This window comes from Diorhabda sublineata, chromosome 6 (assembly GCF_026230105.1).
Source record: "Diorhabda sublineata isolate icDioSubl1.1 chromosome 6, icDioSubl1.1, whole genome shotgun sequence".
Taxonomy (NCBI): Eukaryota; Metazoa; Arthropoda; class Insecta; order Coleoptera; family Chrysomelidae; genus Diorhabda; species Diorhabda sublineata.
Genome location: NC_079479.1, coordinates 8213465 through 8239375, shown reverse-complemented (window position 1 = coordinate 8239375; position 25911 = coordinate 8213465). Strand labels below are relative to the sequence as shown.

At 33.5% G+C, this 25911-nt stretch overlaps 1 protein-coding gene across 5 annotated transcripts in view; it reads right to left on the bottom strand.

Annotated features, from left to right (window-relative positions):
- Positions 1-25911, bottom strand: part of LOC130445037 (matrix metalloproteinase-2-like) — a 254033-nt gene that overhangs the window by 35035 nt on the left and 193087 nt on the right. For 3 of the 5 annotated variants that reach the window (XR_008910015.1, XM_056780513.1, XM_056780515.1), the window contains exon 3: positions 2754-2900. Coding sequence is in view for 3 of the 5 variants with exons in the window: in XM_056780513.1 (XP_056636491.1) it covers positions 2754-2900 (147 nt within the window). In the remaining 2 variants the exon portion in view is untranslated. Of the gene's footprint in view, positions 1-2753; positions 2901-15580; positions 15609-22494; positions 23337-25911 lie in introns of those variants that run through there. The other 2 variants (XM_056780516.1, XM_056780517.1) reach the window with 2 other exon arrangements.

Below are 25911 nucleotides of genomic sequence, written 5' to 3'. Positions count from 1 at the left end.
ATTAAACAAAGAAGTTGCAGATAGAAACATTGGACATTCAGTTGAACAAAATGTTAAACAACATATTGACAGTGCACAACCCAAAAACAAGTTTGTGTACTTTATCTATACAGCAACAAGAGGCAATAAACACATATGTAAGGGACACTACCAATAATGTAACATTACAAAATCCACTGCAATTTAGTAATTGTTATAACAACTTTACATTTAACTTTTTAACGTCTCAGAAAAAAAGTAAAACAAAATCAAATTATATAGCTCTTGTTAAGTATCTAATATAGTTACAAAAAATGTATTATTCTATTGGTTCTTTTTCTGTTCTTTAGTTATAAAATCATTCTTTTCATTTTTATCATCTCTACTATTACAAGATAAAAAATCTTTTGTAGGATTTTTAACTTTCCAGCACACGTGTTTATATACTTTTCACGTGTGTGATATTGTTTAATTGACTTTCTTATTTAAAAAATACGTTTTTTTAAGAATTTTTTAAGTGGTCGTAGGAAAAATAGTGTACACAACTCGTTGGGAAGTGAATTTCGCACTCAGTAGGTTTCAGCACTCGCTGTTATGCGGCTCGTGCAAAACAGTAACTAGTGCGAAATGTATCACTTTCCAAACTCGTTTTCCATTCAGATTGATGGACTTTCAAAGCATGTGATTTGAACTATCAATCGCTTCTTCAGGTGTAGAAAACCGTTGACCTAGCAATTTATTTGTGATCTGCGGGAATTAGAAGAAATAAGGACTGTACAGCAGATGAACCATGAATTCGATGTTTTGACAGTTCAAAAACGCTTTTATTTGAACTGATGTGTAAGAGCTCGCGTTATAGTGGTGGAGAATGATTCATCTTTTGCAATTGGTTTCCCCGATTTTTTCACACTTCTGGCGAACAAATGATTTTGCACCATTCAGAATTGACCGTTCTACGTTTCTCTGATAGAACGGTGGCGACATGTCCAGTTATTCCGAAAAAACAGGCTGCCATTTACTTCGAAGTGCTTCATGCGCAAACTCTTACAGTCGATTGTTGTTTAGTTTTGGGATTTCAGCATTTCTTTGCACCGATCGACACGAGCTAAAATTCCATTTGAAATAATATTTTTATGGATAATAATTCATCTGAGCTAATAACGACATTTTAACATAGGTTTTAAAGGAGATTAAATTAAAATGCTACTTAGGTATCTAAAAGCAAAAAATGTAAATTTTGGATAATATTCCTTTTGAATTTTTGCTCCTCACTTGTTATATGCTTAGTTGATCTGTTTGTACGTAAAACACGTTAATAATCTACTCAATGCTTACAAAGTTTGTCATTCACACATTTCTAATATTACAGTTGAAAAACGACATCGATAATTGGTTACATAGGTGGAAGAAAAGTTCTCTGAAAAATATGTCGTTTCTCATATTTTTAAATGCCAATATAAAATGATGCCTGTAATGCCACAGGAAACATTGAAAATTAGCTGGGTATACTTTTGATTCCTTCTTTCAGAATTATTCTTATATTACATATATATATATATACAGACAAACATCCAAGTTTTAAGTGGATGTAGCTGAAACAAAGTGAAACAAAGTTTTGGGACAACAACAGAACTGTCAATGACACAGTCTCAGTTGTAGATAGGAGTGCCATTTTCTAATTGAAATGGAATATTTATCATATTTGAAATGATTGGTGTTTTGGAATACGTTTTGTTTAAAAGCCATCTTAATCCGTCTTTATTATTACAAATCCAAGATTGTCTGAAATAAAAACGTTGCAGTGGCTTTTTTTCATTTTCTAAAATTTTTTATAAATTCTCATAAATAGTATATTTGCATCTCCCCTATTACTTAAAGCTTATATCTTGGATTATTTCAGGGTGAATAATATATTTTATGGAAAAAAATTAAACATACGTGCTCATCTAATCAACAAATCATAGTATAATTCAAAGAAGAATGTCAATACCTTACTCTTAAATAAGGTTCAGGTAAAATAGTGAATTTATGAAAATTCTATTTTGAAATATTTGGACGGTTAAATTCGACTTATAATCAACGATAGCGTAGGTTGCAGCTAACAATACATAAATATATGAAAACCAATTAAGCTTTCCCACTATTTCAAGTTATATCCACAAGAGACGAATAAACAAGTGCAATGGAATTAAAATCGGGGTGATGAGGTTGAAATCTCAAAGTATTGTGAACATAATGTGCTGATATTTGAATAATTCTTTGATCTGTGCATAATCATCTTTATAGTATTATAAAAATATACTTTTAGCCGTTTTTGTTTTTGATAGTTCATGTCAAGGAAATCAACAGATTTGCTTTATGATTTAAAAACAAGCAAATCAAAAACTCAAAACGTTATCAAAAATATACATTTTTTGACGGTTTGCATTTAATGGTATAGAATGATGTCAACCTTCTGAATATTTTTGCCTTGCTTTATAATATTTTTTATTGTGCGCTGTCAAATACCAACAACTTGTGCCATTCTTTTTTGTATTCTTGTTAACGAAATCCCATATACATTTCATGACTTGGTGCATATAACTTCTCATACTTAACAAGCGATTTCATTTCCATATTGAAAATTCTTTCAGAGAATATATCGCTATAGCGGTAACTAAATGAAAAGTGAATTGCAAAATTCTGAATAATTGAAATTGCATTAGTTACTTTGAAAGTAAACATCGAAATGTTTGCATGAAAATACGTGAGCTACACTGTGAAAATTACCTTACCTATGAAAATAGATCAATATATCTGCCTTGTCGCTGTCAACTTCCGTGAATTCCAGACGAGAATGTTTCGACCAGACTTGCAAAGCCTTTGAAATAACAAATCGGACATCGTCGAGGTTTAAATTGTCCACATTTCTGCTTCTCACACTGAAACAAAATTGAAATGGTTTTATAAAGTGAAGGTAAAACCGAAATAAAACATTTCAATGACTGAAAAGGATTCCTTGTAAGTTGAAAAGCCTGACGTAGAAAACCTCCTCAGAAATGATAAAAATGGAATTTTAGTATTCAGGACAATTTAATATAAAAAAGCCTTGGCCATATTGTAAAAACCGTTTGAAAATATACAGGCCATGAAAAGACTAGCTATGAGAAAATTAACATACGCAAATCTCTTATGGAAAACCCAAAAGATTTCGAGAAATCACTTCATTTATGCTAACTAAAATAACGTTTACTATCAATAACAGTGATACTGTAATAATAAAAAATACGTACGAGATAAATAGTATTAAATTCTTAACAAGTGCGCAAATTTATATGATCGTGGTTAGTGGTTATAGAATTCAAGGATTCCTCGATATTAATTCATGAAAGTCTTGTATTGTTATTGATTCTCAATAAGTGTATGGAATTTTGAGATTTTTCAATTACACAAACCTCGATTTTGGTTTCTTAAACGATTAAAGACGGTTGGAAAATATCAACATGAGAGTTTTGTTATTCTGTTGCTGATTTGTCGGGCTATTCAGAAAGTAGGCAGTCAGCTGGCTTCCAGCCATCACAATGGAAACATTTACACACTACCCACTTATCAAAATAAGTCTGCAATTTGTAAGTTGTAAGATGCAGTTTTTGTTATGGTGTTTGATTACAAAAAACCTAAAACCAGTTAGAAGTACGAAAATAAATATAATCATAATATATAAAATAAAAAAAACTTAAATAATACAATGCTATGTTACTACTTATTAGTGGTAAGTAGTGTTTATAATTTTATACAAATTGTGAATCTCTGTGTTATTAGGGAATAATTGGAATGGCTCCTCCTCTAAAGTAATTTTTTCATTACAAATACGTTTTGATAGAAAACCGTGATGAGTATCAGAAATATTTTAGTATCGTGGGGATTTATGCAATAAAAAAATTCTATGTTATTTGTATAAAATTATCTTGTAGATAAATTTCATATTATTCATATGACTTATGTAAAAATATTATTTTTATTATTCTCCTTTAAGCATTTTTAATTTATCTCTAAAGAAAAATAATTAAACATCTAAAAACCGAAAATACACTTCATCATCCGAAGAGCATTATTTAGAATCAGAGTGATTTTTAGGTTTTGAATTACTGAAACCCAAATTTGGAGTACATGACGATTGTTGCAATAGCTTGCGTGCGTTATCATTATGCAAAAGAATTTTCTCCGGCGTTTTTTACACATCACGAGATCATTTTTGTGTGCGATAACAGTTGTGATTGATGTTCTTCTACCACATTTAAACTCAAATTTGCTTAATGTATTCGTCAAATCTTTTTGAATTTAAAAATTTGGAATAGAATTGGTGTCTCGTATACACTGCTATCCAAAGAATCTATTGTGTCTCCCTTTCTTACTGCGATACTGGAGAACTCTGTGTTCACGGCTGATCCATTAATCCCACTCCTTACAAAAAGTCTAGAATGTGGGATGGCTTCAATTGCCAGAGATCTTCGTCTTCTGTTTCAAGCGCTCCCAGGTGCAGTGCTCTGGAGTTCGTTAGTGTTTCACACTTCGATAAAATGTGGATAGAGGTGCAACAAAACCTGTACTCCGCATTAACTGCTAGATCTAGCGTCTTCTGGTGTTTATTGAGGCGACAGTGCCCCGATAGACTCCTGTTAGTATTCTTAGATCTTGATACATTCAGCAGATTTACTCTGGTTATAGTTTCCCAGAAGAGTCTTTGCCTGTTTCAGCCCTTGTTGCTTGTCCTAATAATTGGTTTTCCTCTTATCTACCTTCTTTTCCAGTGCTTTATCCAATGTTCTGTAGCTGATACCATAGAAGGGATAGGGTCCCATGAAGGGCTTGTCTGCCCTCGCTTTAGCGAGCTTTTCAGCTATTTCATTTCCCTTTACTACGGTGTGTCCTGGAATGCACTGTAGGGTCATTTTATTTTTCTTTCTTAGCTCATTTAATTTTTCTAGGAAATCCTAAACGAGTTTGTTTTTTATGATATTAAGGCCTAGAGTTCTAATGGCTGCTTTACTATCGGACAAGATGATAATCTCCAGTTTGCGATAGTTCACCTCTATATTGAACTGAACACATTTCTAAATGGCATTTAGACCAATATAACATGAGAACAAATGATTATTTTGATTTATTAATGGATCAGTGACGGAGCAAACAGACCAGCCTCGTGAATATTGTGTCAAAGTAGTTTGGTCATATTAAATTGCCATCTAAGCTTACGCTAGATAGTTTTATAGCGATTTCCTTGCTCTGAAGACGATCGCACTGCTTCTCTCCTATAGAACTCCTTTCATAATTGTACTTGAGAAAAATATCCTCTTAATCGCTCACTCAAGGAGGTTGTGATGGATTGAATACACATCACACCCAGGTTGAGTGAGTAATCACGAAGGATAATCACGAAGGATAATTGATGAATAAGATGTTTTCCAGAGAAAATCTTTGAAGTGTTTGAATTAAAAATCCCTTTATTTATCTTAATGTCATTCATTAATAAGAAATTTTTATGAAAAAAATAATAAATAACAGAAGTTGTGCTGGTATAGTATTTTTAATACGCGTTTGTGTGACTTTCTTTGTTATAGATGTTGTATAGATTTCTTGAAAAGTATATCATAGAAAGATCATAAGGAGAACTTATGAACTAATTAGATAGGGAAATTAGATCTCAAATAAGTTTCAACACTGGTAGTGTATTAATTCTTTTCCACTACCTATATATACAAAAACTGAAAATGAACTGTAATTTTTTATAGTGGCAATAAACATCAGTAACGTTACTAATAAACACCATAAAATAACAATCAAATAACATAGATGAACAAAAAAAAGAGGAAAGAATTTGCACTGGCATCTCAATGGCTTATCAATTACTAGTTATAGATACGGAGTAATCTTTTTAAAGTGGTCTAATTTTGCTAAAGATACCATTTATTTTGGTAGTTTTTTTACATGAAGAATAAAGTAGATTTCTTAATATTTGATATTTGATATTGAACATAAAAAAACTTGTTGTCTTAGTTTAAGAAACAAATGTTCAAATCACCGCCGATTACCAATTTCCAAAATATGTCATTTGTCCAAGGAGAAGACGAATGGGAAATTGATCCACGATAAACTGAAATATGGTAAGTAAAATTGATTGTCAATCTAGATATGCTAGTTGAATCACTATCTGAAAAAGCAATTGTTAAATTGTGGATCTTGTGAGACATGTTTCTCATATAACATCAAGATCCAATTGATTGGCGTCTTTTTTACACCATGTTTCGGTTAGTAGAATAACATCAGCATTGAGACAGACCGACTCAATTATGTGAAAAAATGTTTGTGAAGTAATTTAGCGTTTGAAAATCAATTGATCACATGGTTGCTGCTGATAAAGACTGCGATGAAATTGGTTGACGACTTTTGGAATTTTCACGATCACCCTTCAGTCTTCAGTCGGTTTTATAGGATCGCTTTTTTCAACTCTAAAATCAAATATTCTCCTGAATTTGTGGCTCATTTACATGCAACATATAGTAGTTGACGTGATTTGAGACCAACAATTTGAGTCATGATATAAGTGAATGTTATGAACGGTTATTTCTTTACATGACACAATTGAAAACTGCTTATGGATGACTTGAAGGTTGCTATTTTTCCTCTGTTGAATGAGAGTGCATTACAATTTGGATTGATTTGATGGCTACTTTTATCTGCGTTGGTGTCTATATTTAGTTGATTGCAACTGCAGCCATATATTTAGAGGCATAGTTCTTTATAGATCAATAGGAAGATGAGCTTTATCATTTTTTTAATACTCCTTGAGTGTCAAAGAAATATAGGCGTAGCCCAGAAACAAGATAAGTCAGTTTTGATGTTTTTTTTAATATACAGACTTGAAAATTCTACTATTATGCTCAGAGGTTTAATTTTTTAATATACTTATGTTCTACCGCTATAAAAATTATATCTATTTATTCGTGTCAAAAGATAGATCCACATCGTCCACATCGATGTGCCATATGCCTAATAAAACTCAACAAAAGACACGCAACTTCATTATCACGGAACTGGAAGAGTTCACATTGTCATGTGACAATATTGAGAAACCAGAAACTAAAAAATAGTCAAATAGTCCTGTGACTATTTTTGTACAAGTCTTGATATTAAATCGAATTCAGAAGATAAACATCCATCCCTAGCCATAACCTGAAATCAAAAACCGAATATTCTGAGAATCGGAAGTGTTTTGAATTAAAACTTATTTTTTTCTAACCAGTTTTCCCATCTGATGTAATTATTTTGTTACTACGACTTGTAATTTAAGCTATGAATAATATGTTGATAGAAAAACGAACGCACACGCGTAAGTCTCTTCCCTGTGAAACATTGAGACCCTTGTAGAACCATGCTTAAAAAGATTTCTTCGAACACTTCGCTCATTATCAAGTTTAAAAAGTTTGATCCCACTCTAAGAAAACACTTATTTACCACACCGAAAAAAATATTTTGCCCAGTAATTTTCTTTAAGTTTTAGGAACAGTCGGTAATTGCCAGGGGTCAAAAGCGAAGCCTGTGTTATTATAAATGGGTTAGGGGTGAATTTTTATGACAGCAATTACTACTTACGCAACAACTATCAACTAGTATGTCCCATATCCTCATGTATTAGGGCAAGTTGTGACTTAAATTATGATTTAAAAACTTGTCTGATTAGATGTAGGTATCGATCTAGGGGATGAGAATGTTGAGAGTTTAAATGCTTTTTAACGAAAAAAAATATTTTGTCAAAAAGTTTTCAAACAATGAAATATAGAAAATCTGGATTCAATCATTGTACAGATTTCAACATTGTGGTTAGAGACTAAAATATTCTTTCGGTGTTCATTTCTTAATAATCATTTGTATGCATGCCCCAAGAGGTTAGGGTTGAAGTTAACTAACCCCAACGCATTCCCTTCTACTCCTTTCGAGAATGTTTTGAGGGTATACGACAAGTCGAGTGAATTGAAATGAAATCTAACATGCTCTGAGGACATGAGATAATCAGGAGAGACATTTTAATTAAAATATAAGGATGACATTTCACATTACAGTACATTAACACCGTTAACTTTTTACATCTGACATTGAGCTTAAATTTTAACAAGTAATAGTTCTGAAATAATAAAATTCTTTGAATTAAAAGGGGCGGTCAATACATCCAAGATCTTTTGAATCAAAGATTTTTTGAAAGAAAATGGCTATAGTAGCTCATTCTAGATTTTATAGAAGGCTAATAGCAGATGCGCGGAACAATGTTGACCTTTCAAAAAAATTAAAATAATCGAGGACTTATTAAACCCCTCTTGTATATCTCCACTGCAAAAATTATACATACAAAAAATATAAATACAATCTTTTTTGGTATGTTTCAGGCGAGTATTTTTCAGAGAGAACGTCTTTCAAGTCAGTAAATGTGTAATTTAGCAACTTCTCCATAGGTATCGAGCAACAGAAAATGTGTGTGTGAGATAGAAAGTTGGAAGGGGATGACCAAGGGATGTCATCCTATCATGGGATATGGCAACAGTGTCTGATGATTTGGAATCAACTAAAACAATACGTCGAAGACAGCTTGTTAACTTATTATCACAACGACGTATAAGAAAAGTTTTACAGATACAGATTTATAGGCGTTGTTGCTTGACACACAATTGGGTGAAGAGATCTTAATAAAAATTTCACTCACTCATTGGATGGAGTTAAATTTGGAATGATATCTTAAACATATTCTATAGAAAAAATTCAAGAGTAAAAAAAAATTAGCAGGATACAAATCTTGAGAGATAACCTGTAGGCATTGTTTCTAAAGTTTCTTAAAAACACACAACATCTATTCATTTCTTTCCAAATATTTGGCGGACAGTTAAATCAAGCTTTCCAAGGATCTAAGTTAGTGCTGCCAGTACATTTGGTCTTTTGAAGATAATTTTGTAACAGACTGTGATGATTCAAAGAGAATCACGACTTATTTTTACACATCGAATAGAAGTAAATCAAAAAGAAAATTTCCTCCGACGGAATAGAATTTGATTTTCTGCAGTGATGTCTACTCTAATACAAATATTATTTATTGGAAAAACGATGTCAACGTTACGCAAAGATGGATGGAATAAGGAAGCACAAAAATTAGTTATTTTCCATTCATTTCCCTTGCCTTTTCAATCGACTTCAACTTTATTGAAAAGCATTTTGATGCTATCAGGTTTTCCTCATCAATTTGCAAAAATGTCAATTTGTTTGGGTAAATCATTTTATCACATTATAAAATAAACACATAGCTTCAATTGAAAAATGTAAGAATTTTCAATTTTTCATCCCATTGACAATAAATAAATACAGAGGAAGTCTGTAATTTGGATTCCGACACTTGGTATTTCAAATCCCGATTTTTATAGAGAATAATAATATAATAATATATACAGGGCACCCCAATTTTGTTGAAGATTGTTAAATCATTCTAATAATATACAGCTGGTAGGACTGCAATATCAGGATTGTTATAAATGTTATAAATAACTTTGAGAGCTTGTCACTCCTTAAAGGTTAGGTTGAAAGGCGAAGGTTTTGATGCTCAAAGGACCTTGGAAACAACTGATAATTTCGGCTTGGTTGAGGGGGAGTTCAGAGATGACCTCCTCTGTTTGGCAAATGGTTTCTGTTGGTATGGATTTGGGTGTGACAGCGTAATTGAAGCCTGTGGCAAGAGCTTGTTTGGCACATTGGGGTATAGGGATGTCGGAATAGTTGTGGACAAGTGAGCCCATATCAATAGTTTTTGGAGGAGGTTTTTGGAGCGGAATACGTTTGGATAGTTCATCTTTTTGGATTTGGGTCTTTTTGTCGAATATTTGCTGAATATATGCTGAGCTTTCTGGATAGAAAACGATCGAAAGTGTCCAATATTAATGGGTAAACTTGGAAGGAGTGGATTTGTTGAAAAATATTGAGAAGCCGGAGATTGGTTGCTTGAAGATTTTTTCTAGTGGTAAGGATGGAATTTCTAAGAGAGAAACTGGCATAGTCGAGGATACGAGAGATTGTTGATGATTTCGTGTAATGTTTGAGTTGAAGGGATTTGGTATGACTACTTGATAGTCACGACAAGCTTTGAGAAATGTTAGGTACAGAGAAGTCGGTATTTACGAATTAGGAGTGTGCTGTAGGATTTGGTTAAGGGAAAACAATCCTCACTGTAGAGGCAAATGAAATGTACGGAAAGGTTTCCACGGTCAGGGTTATGAACAGAAGAACTAGGTTCACGTGTCGAACCGCGTTGGAATTTTGAAGTTTCTCGACGTTTCAGCTGATCTCCGCACTCTCCCGCCAATAATATACTTCCCACGTGCGCCAAAACCCCAAAACCTGCCACCATATTCCCTATAATTATATGGTCCAGGCGATCAGCTCTCCAGTTAGCTTAAGACCAGCAATAAGTATGTTACTGTCAACAGTGTTCTTGATGCTTTCCGTTTCTTCAGTGAAATTCCGAGAAGTATGCAGATTGAGGCCTTAGAAACAACCGAAAAAAGGGGTGATCTTTTGTGTGAAGTAGGCACAACGAATAACCACCTTATCCCTACCCCACTCTTTTCTTGATAATGGCTCCAAAGTGGGAGCCGACACGTCGAGAATTTTCGAAACAGAAGCATTAATATATCAAAAGTTCTAATAAGACATTGAAGAAATTTTATATATAAACAATTTCTTCAATTTCTTATTTCTTAGACCTTGTGATATATTAATGCTTCTGAATGTTTTTGATTTTAGGTCTCTTCTGTTTTGAAATTATTTTTTTCTTAATAATTCTGGAAAGATTGATAAAAATTGACGTTTCGACTTACTTTAGTCTTTATCAAAATATCAATATTCCAAAGGAATAAAGTTATGATTGATAACATGTAATCAAATAATTCGATTCAATTATTTCAATTAAACAAATGTTTATTATGTTCATTAATTATTTGTTGGACAACATACCAAACGAAATCGAAATTTGTCTGAACATTTCTAACGACGAAATAACTCATTCCTCTAGCTTTTCAACATTTGCCGGTATCAATTTGAAAGCTTCGCCTTTGTTCCATTGAAAGAAGTCTAAGTGATTGAGATCTGGAAATATCGGTAGTCATTCCAACGAAATATTCACGATCAGGTCTTGCGGGAGAGGAATTTGAAACATTAGCAAATCATCTTATTGCTATTAAGCGAAACTGATTTTTCTTAACTACATGGTGTGTGATGATAACTAGGTTAGTATAATAATTTAAGATTATTATATTGAAAATTGACATGAAAGTTATATTGAAGTTATTAGTCAATAAATTTTAAGAGATGAAGCGAAAAACATTTTTAAAACACCACGGAGGTTAGGTGTAACAGATTAGGCTACGTTTCATAGCAATGGTAGAGTTAGTCGCCATAATATGCAATACTAGACCGAAACAAATCCCTGTTGACTGCATGAGATTTAGCATCAGGATTTGTAAGTGTGCAACGCGCTATTCTAGGTGAACATGTGATAAATTATATCAAATTCACAGAAGTCACTCACATCAACTGTGTTTATTTGAATTTTCAAAAAATTTTCATCAACCCATCTCCTTTTATTGTAACCATATCGCTGTAGATTTAGAATGACGATAATGCAAAACTAGAAATGACGGGCAAATTAGATAATTCAATGATATCGATCTATAATGAGCCAACAATAGCCGTCTAATAAATGGAGGTAGTTAAACAAAAAATTATGCATTATGTACCACTTATTTTGTCTTTATATTAAGAATAAATTAATGAAGAGTTGGTAACACAATGAACCATTTTTGGTTTTCAATTTCAAATAACTATCGCTATATATAGGAAGATGGTGAATTAAGACATATTTTATAATTCTAATGAATATTGACAACCAAACTAAAAGTTTCCAAATGAAAATAGAGAGAAGAACTTTTGTCTAAGTCTTTGATTTGTTTCCAGCTAGTACATCAAAGTAGAACTTGAGGAATATGAAGCAAAATGTTCTAAAGTTAGTGTGATGTCTATTTGGAGAGATTGACGGCGCCACGTACAACCCCGATACGAACTTTATTAGATTACTCGGAAATTTATTGCGTTTAATATGGATTGACGTCTGTATCGGCCAATAAATAAGTATAGTATCTACCAACAGACATCATGTATAGCGAAGATGATTTGTATGGTGGACGTAAGTAGTTTTATGTGCACAATTACGGTATTTTGTTTTTTACTATTTGAAGGGGTATTTATAAAAACGATGCAGTTTTGTCATGAGTTGATTGCATCAAAAATGTACAATCTTGATAATTATTTATTGCAGGTAAATGGTTTTATATACACATTTATGGTAATAGCATTAAATATATATATATATATATATATATATATATATATATATATATATATAAATACATTTTCGAAATTATTTCAGAGGTGAATAGTAGAAATCTTTTATTTCTGTACATTTTGTACACGAGAACGTCAATTTATATATTGAATTTTGATTTCTATGAGTTTGAAAATACATACAAGCATTAATACTATCCAAAAACACCGAAAATCTTAATTAATTATTTCCCAGACGATAAATATAAAGTATATATATATATATATATATATATATATATATATATATATATATATATATATATATATATATATATATAAATACCATTGACGCCCAACCTTTGCGAATACGAACAAATAGAATAGAAAAATAAAAATTTCTTCTGTTTTTGTTAACCGATTAGGACAACACCGACGCAGTTTTGTCATGAGTTCATTTTAATTATTTTAGAATTTAGGTAGATATTATTAAGAAAAGCATATAAAAATGTCAAAATGTTCTGCCAAACTAAGTTGTATAACAATGGTGCTTTCATCGTGGTTGTGGAAGTTGGTAGAAAAAAACCAGTAGACTACTTTGACCGATTTTTTTTTTATTTTGTTTATGATAGTTGAGAGATTACAAAACTCCATTTTCTAGCATCCGCAAACATTAACGAGGAATTTTATTTCAAAACGTCTAATGTGATTTTTAAATTTCACTGATTTTCAGAAAATTTATGATTTTCTATGCCTAATAGTTTCCGTTATATCGCTCTTTAAAGTTTGTTAAATTTTCATTGAATATCCAAAGAGTATAATATTCCATATAATATACCTATCGAAATTATAATGATGTATTAAAACTCATTTTTTATCCAAACCTGTTTTCTTCGGGATTAAACAATCAAAGAAATCTTTAAAAATTGAAAATATGTAAATATGTGTTTTCAAATAAATGAATTTCACTAAGTATTCCATCGTCTTATTCTCCTCCCGTCTAATATATAACGAGCTAACTGTATCGAACAAAAAGGTTTATTTAAAACGATAAAAACATCTACTAGACGAAAACTAAAATATCAGGTTGTTCGGGCCGAGAAAGATGATGAAGCGACGACGTAGATTTATTAGTATGGGATTTACAAACACTAACTTTCAGATGTGTGGAAGACGTAAAACGCCAGATATCCTACACTCGAGTACATAAATTTCATCTGACCACCATCACAATCTTTTCATCCATGCCTTCAGTAGTTGTAATTTTACGTCAGGAGAAACAAACTGCTCTCAGTAATTCAGAATAATTTAGAATTTTCTTAATACAGCATGTCAAACCCGACGATATTTGATGCAGGAGATCAAATTCTTATTGCGTTTTGTATAAGTTATAGCTCAATGAAAGTCTCAATGATCTACCTCAACGACTTTTTGCAAATACTACATCCTAGATAAACATTAGCCTTGCTAGACTGCCTCTCACTCAAGGCACTACCAGTTTAACTCACTTAAAATCTACCACCACATGCAGAAGTGGCTTGGTGTAGATATCGATATGCTTGAATGAGAGTCTGATCTAACATAAGGCTTTTGTTTAACATGATTTTGAGGACTGCAGTTCCTTCACACCTCATGCAGATGATCTCCTGCAATTTTAGAGAGATGTGAGCCTCAGGAGAGCAAACTTTCGATTGGTTTATTGAATGTGGTTAATGCAGTGAGCAGTCTTACGAGTATCTACCGACTATAATTGTGGGTGTGGGTAGACGTATGGGAAGACGTTGAACTAAGTATATATGTTACAGGAATAGTAGATTGTTAGGGAGAGTTGACGCTGCCTAGGAAGAGTTAACTCTTACTAAAACTTTCAGTAAAAGTTAGATGAGAATAAACAGATCAACTTTACCTAGTAAGAGTTAACTATAGCTACTGTGGTTTAGTAAAAGTTTATTCTGAGATGTTTCTCTTCTCATATAACTGCGCGCGCATATCTTTGTTTTATTTATGTTTATTCCAGCTCTAGTTGTTTACTGTCTTCCCGTTCACGTGTCTATTTGATGCTATTGACAAAACAGCGACCAAGGATTCAGTAAGTGTTTACATTTCAATAATTAGTTGCAGTTTGTTATAAAACTTCAATAATAGCCCAGTAAACGAAGTAGTTTAAAGTTGTAAAGTTATCTACCTAATGTGTGTCGTGATTCTCCGAATTTGAGCGATATTATCCTAATTGGACAGCCAAAAACCGAGGCGGAATCAGTTTTTTCTTTCATTCATAGTTTCATTCATGCCGCTCAAGGCAAAAATAAACCGGAAAAGTAATATTTCGTTATCTATAGATTCCAGGAGTGTCATGTGTTCAAGTTTGAAATGTTTCCCAAGTATCGAATGATACATTTACAGATACTATTTCATTTTTAATCGTTTTTTCCAGATCACTCACTGTTTCTGTTTCCATGATATGTTTTTAAAAATCGATGCCTTGCTAGTCTTGCAATTAATTCAATACAAAAGATTTTGATCAACTTTTCCTGAAAATATCAGTAAGATTTTACCAAGGCCAAATCGGTTTTCTCCTTGTAAAATGTCAACTTTTGCTAACTCAAGGCAGTAAGAGTATACTTTCCTTAGGTCTAGTCAACTCTGTCTAGTAAATGTTGTTCAAAATTCATCACTTTTCCCTTTTAAGCAACTTTTACTAAAAAGTCCAGTAATAGTCGACTTTACGTAGGAAGAGTCAACTATTATTGGAAAATCCACTTTTCCTGTAACATATATACTGATATCTCTTTAGATAACGAAACAAATGAGTTCAGAAAAAACAAGAAAATGGACTCAAAACGAGAAAGTAGTCCTTCCATGATTTTTAAATTATTATAATTTTTCTTTCTACTAGGCACCTTTCACTGAAAATTATAAAACTCTGGTTTCATCACAATACTACAAAATTGTATTCTATTGTTTTTTGTAAATCTTGTCTCAACTGTTTCGTAGAAAATATTCAAGTATTTTGAACAGCCATATACCCAATACAAAGTAACCATTTTGATCCTGAATTTTGGGAACCTTGACGACTTTTACGGCCGTTACGGCCATAATACACATACGCATTGTTCATAACCAAATATAACAACGCTCTATTTTCAGAAAAATATATTAATTATAAGATACTACAAGTATATTCTGGTGGATAGTAGAACTAGAAACTCACTCAAGAACGACGATTTGCTGATGCTCTATGTGCTACGCTATGCACCACTAGCTAGAATGCTTCACTGTCGAATGTAGCTTTTCTGCATTCCAATTATATATTAGTTTCGATTCGCTCACATAAATGCCAACAATATTGCGATAACTATGTTAGAACGGAATTGAAGAGGCCGAATATACTGATAAAAACTGATATTGTTATCTTGTTATGATAAGTAGAAACGGGTTATTTACATAGTTTTTACGGAATGCGGAGATTTACTGCAAAATACTCCTTCTGGCTTCTCATCTAAAACTAGCAATAAAGTTGAGATTTTCACAAGAAGTAAGCTTTCTTTTAGTACTTTATTTAAACACGTGTCATCTGATTCAAGCATTTTGACACGTTGTGACGACGTCATACATCTTAAGTACTATACAATTAAGAAAAGAGAAGGCGGAAGAGTTAAAATAATTAATATACATTAGAGGAAAATATTGATAAAGTAGAAGAGAAAACGTATCTGAAAGTTGGGACACGTTACGGTTATAATAATAATGACATTCATAGACATAGAAATAGTTTGGATTGGTAAAAGTGCAAATGTACGATTGGCTACATTATATGATTTAAAGTGTACTAAATCACAGGTAATTATGGAAAAATTATCGAACTTTTATAGTAGTTTATAGTAACAATAAGTGAATATTTTTCAGCTCTGCTGTTGAAGTCTATTCCTACCGTTTAAAAAGCTTGCATCTCATAATAAGTGCGCAGCACTGGGAAATAAATTGATGACTAATGTCAATGGGAGTTAATTAGACTGTTAAAACCAATTAAACGGGGAATGTGAATTTATATTTAATCAATATAGTTTATTTATACCGACAGTAACAAAAGGAAAGTTATATTGATGATCTTTAGTAATTCAAGAGAAATTTTTTTTATCTTCAATTCTTGACAATATCTACCATGAACTGTCTCGAAAACAGGAAACATTTCGAAATTATGAATTCTTGTAAAGCCGGGTCCACATCTCACATAAATTCTGTCATGTGTAAACGTAGTGACGCGCATATTTTATACGCAAAAATTTTTATCGCATACGACGCACGCTATCCGGCAGTTGTAGGTTTTTCATGGAACGTCAAAGAATTTGCGGCACATAGTGATGTATATATCGACGTACTAACTGCCATCACGTAAGTTTATGAACTATTTGTGTCGGATGAGATGTCCAAGTTTGGTCTTCCTTTCTCTGTATTGTACTTCTTCTCTGTTTTCAGTACTACCTAATGGCTGAATTAGAATTAAGGAAAAAACGTGACGTTTTTATCATTATGAATCACCTTATCACCAAAAAGAAGGCTAAACATGAGACGTTGTTGGATGAAGAATCTGTGTGTAAATAGAAATGAATAAGGTGGAATCTAAATATATTATCCCTGGATGACAGTACTGGTCATTTTCGAAATTTCTTACGCATATCTCCCGCAGACTATGAAGCTCTAATAAATTTGACGTACAGACTGAGCATCAATCCACAACGAATGATGCAATAATTTACGTTGTTTCAATGATCGTTTTCCGGCACATATTTTTGCGCCGCATCGTTGTGACGTACAAGACAAGAATTTATGTCAGATGTGGACCTACCTTAAGAAATTAAATATCAAGACAATCTTATTCCTTGACAAATACGATTGATACAAAAAGAAGTGACCTCCAAAGTAAGATGTTGATTGCTCAAATTTAATGAAACATATTAGATAATAAACAAAAAAAACATTCTTTTAACTATAAATATAATAAAGGCTGTTTTTAAGGATAATAGAACAAAGGCTAAATGCTGTTATATCGCGCTGACTTTTTGACATTTATGATCATTTCTCTCTAGAAAAACTTAGAGAATATATTGAAACTTTATCAACGTTACCAAATTACTAGATATGGAAGAAAAGTTATCTGATGTTCCTTATTTCACCGAAGTTCGTTGGCTCGACACCCAATTTAAGCAGTCAGAAAAAGGCAACCCAATTGATTATCACAATGACTAGTGGGTTGATTGTGCCTTTTTGGTAGATATGAATAAACACTTGAATGATCTCCATTAAAGTAACAGGGTAAAAATCTGATTGTCACTCAAATGTATTCATGTATGTAAGCGTTTGAAACGAAGTTGAGGCTGTGAGAAAATGAAGTAAAAAATCATTTTCATTTTCACTCGTTTAGAATCATTTGGCAAGGCGAACCATAAATATTTCATTAATGTTCTCAACATCTACAAAATCTTAGCACGGAATTCAACAATCGTTGAATGGAATTCCTAAGTTTCAAAATTCCATTCAATTTTGAAGCTTCACAGACCACATTTTATTTGCCAATGAGTTGATAGATCTTCAAATAGACAAGTATTTGAAAAAAATTAAAGAGGTTGACGCTCTTACATTTTATACATAATATTTCAAAAGTTTGGGATAAAAAAACATACAGATGTTTTCCGTCACGAAAATAAGTAAGACTAAACATCGTACAAGATCAACGAATGAACGTAATTGTTTAAAATGCTTACAACGAATATCTGATATCAATGAGCTTGTCAAAAACAAGAAGGTTAGGTATCTGGATCCTCGAGGTTAAAATAATCACCCTCTTTCATAACTTTGATATCACTTTTAACAACCGTATATTATATTAATAAATAAATGAAATGTTATAATAATTAGTACAGTTTTTATTTGAATCTGGCCTGCTTCACATTCTAAATTTAATAAATGGCCCTCTGCAAAATTGAGTTTGACACCCTTACATTAAAATCAACACATTGGAGAAATTTGCTTATTGAGGAGTATATCACCGCTATAAACTAAAGTATGGAGAAAATTCACATTTATCGGCGTCACAGGATTTGACTTTATCCACGAGATCATAAAAACGCCTCGATCTCCTATTAAGTACTATATGCGGCATCCGACTTGAGCGTCAACGTTCCGATAGACATCTGAGCGCCAGGCACAGCGTCAGCTGTCAATACATCTCATACGCGAACGACGACGTCTCGTTCACAACAGCAGTCGATAATCAGTGCTAGCGTGTGATAGAAAATGGATATTGTAAATTCGATACTTTTGGCAGCGCTTATGGTACTTAAAAAGGAGGCACAAGTTGACCGTATACGAAGAAAAATCAAAGCGACAAGGCGACGATTATTTATGAAGAGGAAGACAACAATAATTAATCCATTGAATATTTTCGAATCAATAAAGAACAATTCAAATATATAGACTTGTGTGGGAACATCTAAATCTGCCATCAAAAAGGCATTCTAAGCCCATATCACCTGAAGAAAAAGTTGCTTGTCACTTTTATTGTATAATGTACAATAACATTAGACTGATTCAATCAATAATTCGTCTTTTTCTTCATTGAATTTCGACGTTTTGTGCTAACGCCAAATAAGACGTCTACGCAAAGCGATATAATAGCACCTACGGTGTCCACACGCTAACGTCAGCGTGTGAAAGAGGCCACATCAGTATATTTCTATAGTATCATAACGCGGCGTACGGCGTGTCGCTGTTCGCGGCCGACGGCGTTTATAGGAGACCATAACCTAGTATGCATCGGTCTTACGTCTTGAGTTATAGAGTAGTTGAAAACTGATACGATGTTTTATGGCAAATTAGTAGTTCAGTGCAGATAAATTTTGATCCAACTGTACGCCAGAATGTGCAAAATCCTCACCAAAAGAAGTGAACTTGTGCCAACAATTTTTAATGACTACTGTAGTCAAAATTAACTCAAAAGAAAGCAGTGTTCTTTACAGTCCACTCCACAAAAAAATAACAGTAATCAGCATTTTAGGCTTATGTCCTATTTATTTGCGCATAAGAATAGACTGCATTTCATCTAGAAAATACACCATAGATCTTTACCGCATCGTGAAAAATGATTTTTATTTAAAAATAAGGATGGCATTTATTCAGGTAGATATGGTTTGAACAGGATGATGAAAAGGCAAGAGTGTAGGAAAATAAAACATGATATGACCATCATGCTGTAAACAGATTATTTTTAAGTGTCATGAAGAAGAAATCAAAAATAAATGAAACACTAAAACTCGTAGAAAATTAGAATGATCTTCATAATTTTTACTTTAAACTAGTAATGGAAAAGAGCACAATTTCACCGAAAAACTTTGAATGGAAAATAAATTGACTTAATATAAAAAATTGAGTTTTCCACATTTAGTCTCTTTTATGGGTTGGCAAAGTTTCGCCTCCATTAATGTCTACTAAAAGTTGATGCAAAGTTGGTATCTTTTTAAGTAAATGAAATAAATACACTTCTCTTCGGATTAGTTGTTTTATAAAACCGTCTATTGAATGTATTTTCTCTCAGTTGAAGTTTCAGATGCTACTATAATATTTCCACCCTTTCGTTACTTGAAAAGTCTACAATGGTTGCTTCTCAAATTCCGGTCATATTTGAAGACTTAGAAACTATATTCCGAATATCACTATTGAAGTGTTCATGTATGTATGACAAAAGCGTCATATACATTCAACACCAAAGTTTTCATATGCACAGCTAAATTGAACTTTACTTTCTCAGGGGCGTAATTAAACATTTTGTCATTTAAGTTGAACAATTAATTAATATCGCTTTGCATTTATCATATATTATTACAATCAATAATTCTGCCTATTACAATCACAAGACTATGCAAACAGAAATGTAAATCTTCTTCTTCTTCTTTTTCTTCTTGTAGTAGGACGAGGTCCTGTCAGGTCTGTCATCTGCCCTCTTGTGACGCCGATGTCCAGCTATCGTACCAGCGTTTTGGGGGCCTACCGATTGGGCGTCTTGTGTCTGGTTTCTGTGTTTTGGCCCATTTGGCAATCCGTTCTGGAGCCATTCGTTCTACATGGTCTCTCCATTGGTGGCGTCTTGCTCTTACCCATCTAACGACATCTTGTACTCCCAGTTCTCTTAAGGTATCTGTGATGGGTATTCTATCGTGGAGTGTGGTACCCTTTATTGTTCGTAATATCTTCATCTCTACTGTTTTCATTTTTCTCTTTGTTTGTGTTGTGTCTGCCCTTGTTTCTGCGGCATAGGTTAGTATGGGTCTGATACAGGTCTTGTAGATTCGCGTCTTACTTTCTAAGCTCATATATTTATTTCTCCATATAATGTCCCGTAAATATCCCGATATTCTAGTTGCTTTCTTGATCTGCTTATCTACCTCGTCCGTTATGTTTCTGCTGCTCGTTGTTTCTACGCCCAAGTAGTTGAAATTCATTACTTGCTCTATAATGCGCTCATTTACTACCAACTTGCATCTTATTGGGTCTTTGGATATTACCATGCTTTGTGTTTTCTCGCATGAGATTTGCATGTTAAGTCTCTGTGCCGTCAGGTTAAATTTATCAAGGAGGCGTTGTAGATCGTCTTCATTTTCAGCTATAAGTATAGCGTCATCTGCGTAGCAAAGGATTCTCAGACGACGGTTATTCATTTCGAATCCTGCATTAACTTCGTTTACGCTCTCAATTATTTGGTCCATTATAACGTTGAAAAGGCATGGGCTAAGGCTATCTCCCTGTCTTATGCCGGATGAGACTTTGAGTTCTCTTGTTAGCCCACAGCCTGTTTTTATTCTTGTCTTGGTGTTGATGTTAAGTTGCCTTACTAGATTTGTATAATGCTTCTTGACGCCTTTTTGGTTTAGTCGGTGGATTACATCGTTGAGTTTTACTCTATCGAATGCTTGCTTTAGATCTACGAAACATGTGTACATGGGTTTATTGTATTCTATGGATTTCTCTATTAACTGGCGTAATATAAATATTGCGTCTATAGTGGATCTGTTTGGGCGGAAGCCTTGTTGCTCTTCTGAGATGCCTATCTTAGCTGTTATCTTATTTGCAAGTATCTTGGTAAATAACTTTAACACACTACTAAGTAGCGTTATGCCTCTGTAATTCTTCGGATCTGATTTTAAACCTTTCTTGTATATAGGTATAGTTATACTAGTTCTCCATTCTTCGGGTATTACTCCAGTTCTTTCTATTTTATTGTACAGTTTTATTAATTCTTTTTCGATTTCTGGGCCCCCGTTCTTCAGTAGTTCATTTGGAATATTGTCTGTACCTGGTGATTTTCTATTCTTTAGTTTCTTTATGGTTGTTTGTACTTCTTCTAATGTGATGGTTTCTTCCTGTTCGTTTGGGGATGGCGGGTTTGCGGCTTCTTCTTCTTCTTCGTCCCTGCTTTCGTTGTTATCATATAGGATCTCAAAATGTGCTGCCCATGTTTCCTGATTTATAACATTTACCACTACCTCCTCGTTGATTGGTTTCTTCATTTTTCGTATCATGTTCCATATTTTTTTCTGGCCTCCGTACAAATCATGTTCCATTTCCACTGAGAAATTTTCCCAGTATGTTTTTTTCAGTTCTTTTATTGTGTTGGTTGTTCTATTTCTCACTCTTTTATAGACTTCGTATTCTTCCTGTGTTCTATTGGTAATGTATTTTATGTACACTTTCTTTTTTTCATTTGCCAGTTCCTTAATTTCTAGAGTGAACCAGGGTTTATTGTGTGTTCTATTCGTGTCTATTGTTCTTTCTCCTAGGGATTCCTTTGCGCTGTTTTTTATGTTATTCTTTAGTTTCTCCCAGGCGGCTTCTACGTTGTCGGTTTCTTTTATAGGGTTTTGGACAATTTTTTCGCGGATTCTGTTTTGATAGAGGTATTTAATGCTTTCATCCTTAAGCGACTCTATATTAAATTTCGATACGTGGTTGGGTGTTTTTCTTTTCTTTATTATGTGGGATACGCGGTATTTACACAATACTAAACCGTGTTGTGTGCCGATATTTGCCGATGTTAATACCCGTACGTCAAGTATCTGGGAGGGGTGGACTTACCTGTTTGTAATTATGTAGTCAATAGTTGATTTTTGGTCTCTCGTGTTAGCGAAGGTGTACTTTTGTTGTTCCTTATGATCAAAATATGTGTTGTTGATACGTAATTCGTTGAGGGCGCATACATATATCAATATATCTCCGTTATCATTCACTGCTTCTTCGTTGAAACTATGCATGATTCCAGGGATAACTGTGTTTCCAATTCTTGAGTTAAAGTCGCCCATAATAAACACTTTGTCTTTACTGGGTATTTTGTCTAACGTAGCTTGCAAGGCATCAAAAAAAGCTTCCCTTTCTTCTTTCGGTTTGCTTACATCCGGTGCATATATACTTAGTAGGTGTGTTCTTTCGTTGGCCAGCTCTACTGTTATCTGTATGACGCTATGACTTATATACTGTACTTCCTTAATATCTTTTTCAAATTTTTTATTCACTAGTAACCCTACTCCTCCCCGTGCTCGCAAGTTCTTGTCGACTCCACTATAAAACAGTATGTAGTTTTGGTACCTTTGACTGCCATTGCCTTTCTTCTTGGTCTCTGAAAGTGCGCAGAAATCTATTTTGTTTTTCTCTATTTCTAAGATCACTTCATAGTCTTTGTTGCTCCATGATGTAATGTTCCAACTTCCGAGTCTTACTATGTTTTCTTTCCATACTCGTTTTTTCCGTTTTCGTGCCGTGTCGTCTTCAATGCTCCGTCCAGTTTCCGAGGCTAATGTGACAGTTCTGTGAGCGTTTTTTCTTTTTACGAGGGGCAGGTTGCTGGCCTCACCCCTTAACCCTCCTCCTTTATCCGGGCTTGGGACCGGCAGTGATAGTCAATGGGCTACTCAATCCACCCATCAACCATCCTAGGCGGAGTTAAATATGTAAATCTGTATAAACTAAATAGTTTACACGAAACTTCCTAACCAATAAATAGATATTTCAGTTGATTTGAAGAATAACCTAAAGATTCCATTTTAAAACAAATAATTGAAGCATTTTTTGTGAAATTATGCGTCACTGATTTATGATATTATAGTGGAATTTATATCTGATGCCATAAAAATTGTTTTACAATGCTATAATTCATTTTTAAAAAAACTACAGCATCCACAAAAAAAATGTATCTTATGTGATACAGAACTAAAACATCGGCCTGGATACAAAGAAGCGTTTCTTGTGAAATGCTGCTAGAGATTATCATGAAAATTTACATACATTATACATATAAGGCATTTTCATTTTATAACTGCTACAAAACCAAGCATAAGAATTCAATCAAAAAAGTTTGTTCTTCATTAGATAAAAATGATATTCTCCAGAATTATATACCATCACTCAATAAGTCGTGTGACTGATACATAGATGGCGCTGTTATTGTCAAATCCATATGACGTTTATGTACCAACTTTCAAAAAACTATGAGTGAAATTTTATGACATTTTGATTAGTCAGAACAAAGTGACAGCCATTTAAGTGAAACTACTTTTGTTATTTTAAAAACAATGGATTGAAAACAATTTCGTGTGTTAGTTTATCATTGCTACTTTATGAAAAAAAGTACAGTACAAGCTCAACAATAGCTTCAAAAGTGTTATCCGAACTCTACTCTATCGAAAAGCACTGTTTGTTATTGGGGTACTGAATTTAAACGTGCTCCTACCAAAGATGGTGGCCGTTCTGGTCGTCCAATTGAGGTGGTTACTCCAGAAAATCTCAAAAAAGTCCACATATTGGTATATCTCATCGTAAATTGAAATTGCGTGAGATAACTGAGGCCGTAAATATATTAGAAGGCAGTGTGTTTACAATTATGCATGAAAATTTGACAATAAGAAAGGTTTCTTCAAAGTGGGTGCCGGGTTTACTAACAGTCAATCACATCAACGTATTAATAATTCAGAGCAGTGTTTCACCATGTTCACACATAATAAATTAGATTTTTTGCGTCTACATGTAACAATGGATAAAACATGGATTTATCCCTTCACTCCGGAATGAAAACGATCATCATCTGCGTGGACTGCAGCCAGTGAACTACGTCCGAAGCGTCCAAAGGTACAACACTCAGCTGTGAAGGTTATAGCTTCAGTATTTTGGTATGCACATGGAATATTGTTCATTTACTATCTCCAGCCGGGAAAGAAAAATACTACATAGAGTTGCTGGATCGTTTGGTTGCGAAAATCAAGGAAAAAAGGCCTGAATGTCGAAGAAAAAACCACTGTTTCACCAAGACAATGCATTCACAAGTCGATGATAACGATGGTTAAATTGAACGAATTATACTTCGAATTGCTTCCTCATCTACTGGCCCTACGCTGATTTTTTAAAAATGCTCCCCGGTAAGAAATTCAGCTCCAATGAAGAAGCAATTGCTGTAACTGAAGCCTATTTTGATGCAAAAAACAAATCTTCCTGCAAACACGGCATCGAGAAGTTAGAGAGGCTGGAATTATTGTATTGCTCTTGTATGAGATTACACTGATGAAAATTGATTTTTAGCAAAAAATGTGTTTTTCTTAATTAGTCGACTTATTGAGTGATGTGTTTCAGTTATATTAGCCCAGTTATTATGTTCGTTTTGGGAAGTGGAAAGTAATATTCGGAAAAAAAATTTAGTGCGTTATTAGTTAGATTGGTAGTTTTATTATTACGAATGTTAACCACACATAAATGAGCCTTTAGTGATTGCCAGTGAGGGAGAATACTTGTATGTGATTGGGCATTTTTAGACGTTAGGTATGAATACCGGAAACAAGGGAACCAAGTTGTCAGATTTGTCCAGTACTTGAGTTAGTAGCCATTACGATAACTGAGAGGAATTTGCCTGTCTCAGACTGCTTGCACATATAAGGAAAGCTGCCCTTTTAAGTTAAAAGATGTTGTAATATAATCAAGCGCATCCCCTTCATCCTCGCATTAGTACGATGATAATAAAAACGTGAGCTTATCGACATCGACGCTTCCAAATACTTCAAATTTCTGAAGAAATTAATTTCAGCTATAGATATGTTCGACCAATCGTCGCAAATTAGTAATGGTTCAGAAAAATCTCAGCACATTAGGGTCCAAGTTTGCAAAGTAATTCTCAAAATGTGGTACGGGTTTACATTTGCTGCGAACTTGTTTTGAAGAAGAAGGGAAAGCTTTTTTGTATAAAATTGCATCATTACATCTCAAAACCAAATCAAATTTGATTGTCTTCAGGTGTTGACCACAGTTTTTGGGATTGGAAGGATATTTCTGCTTATAGATTTCTTACACGGGCGTCAGTCCCAAATAAATCTACAATATCCACAAAAAGTCTAGACTGCTCTTCCTCAATTCCAGGTCCCACATAACAGCTACTGGCAGCAGATACTAATGGAAATGAACTAGAAAATACTTGATCATCCATGCAATTTAAGATCAAAAATCAACACATTCATA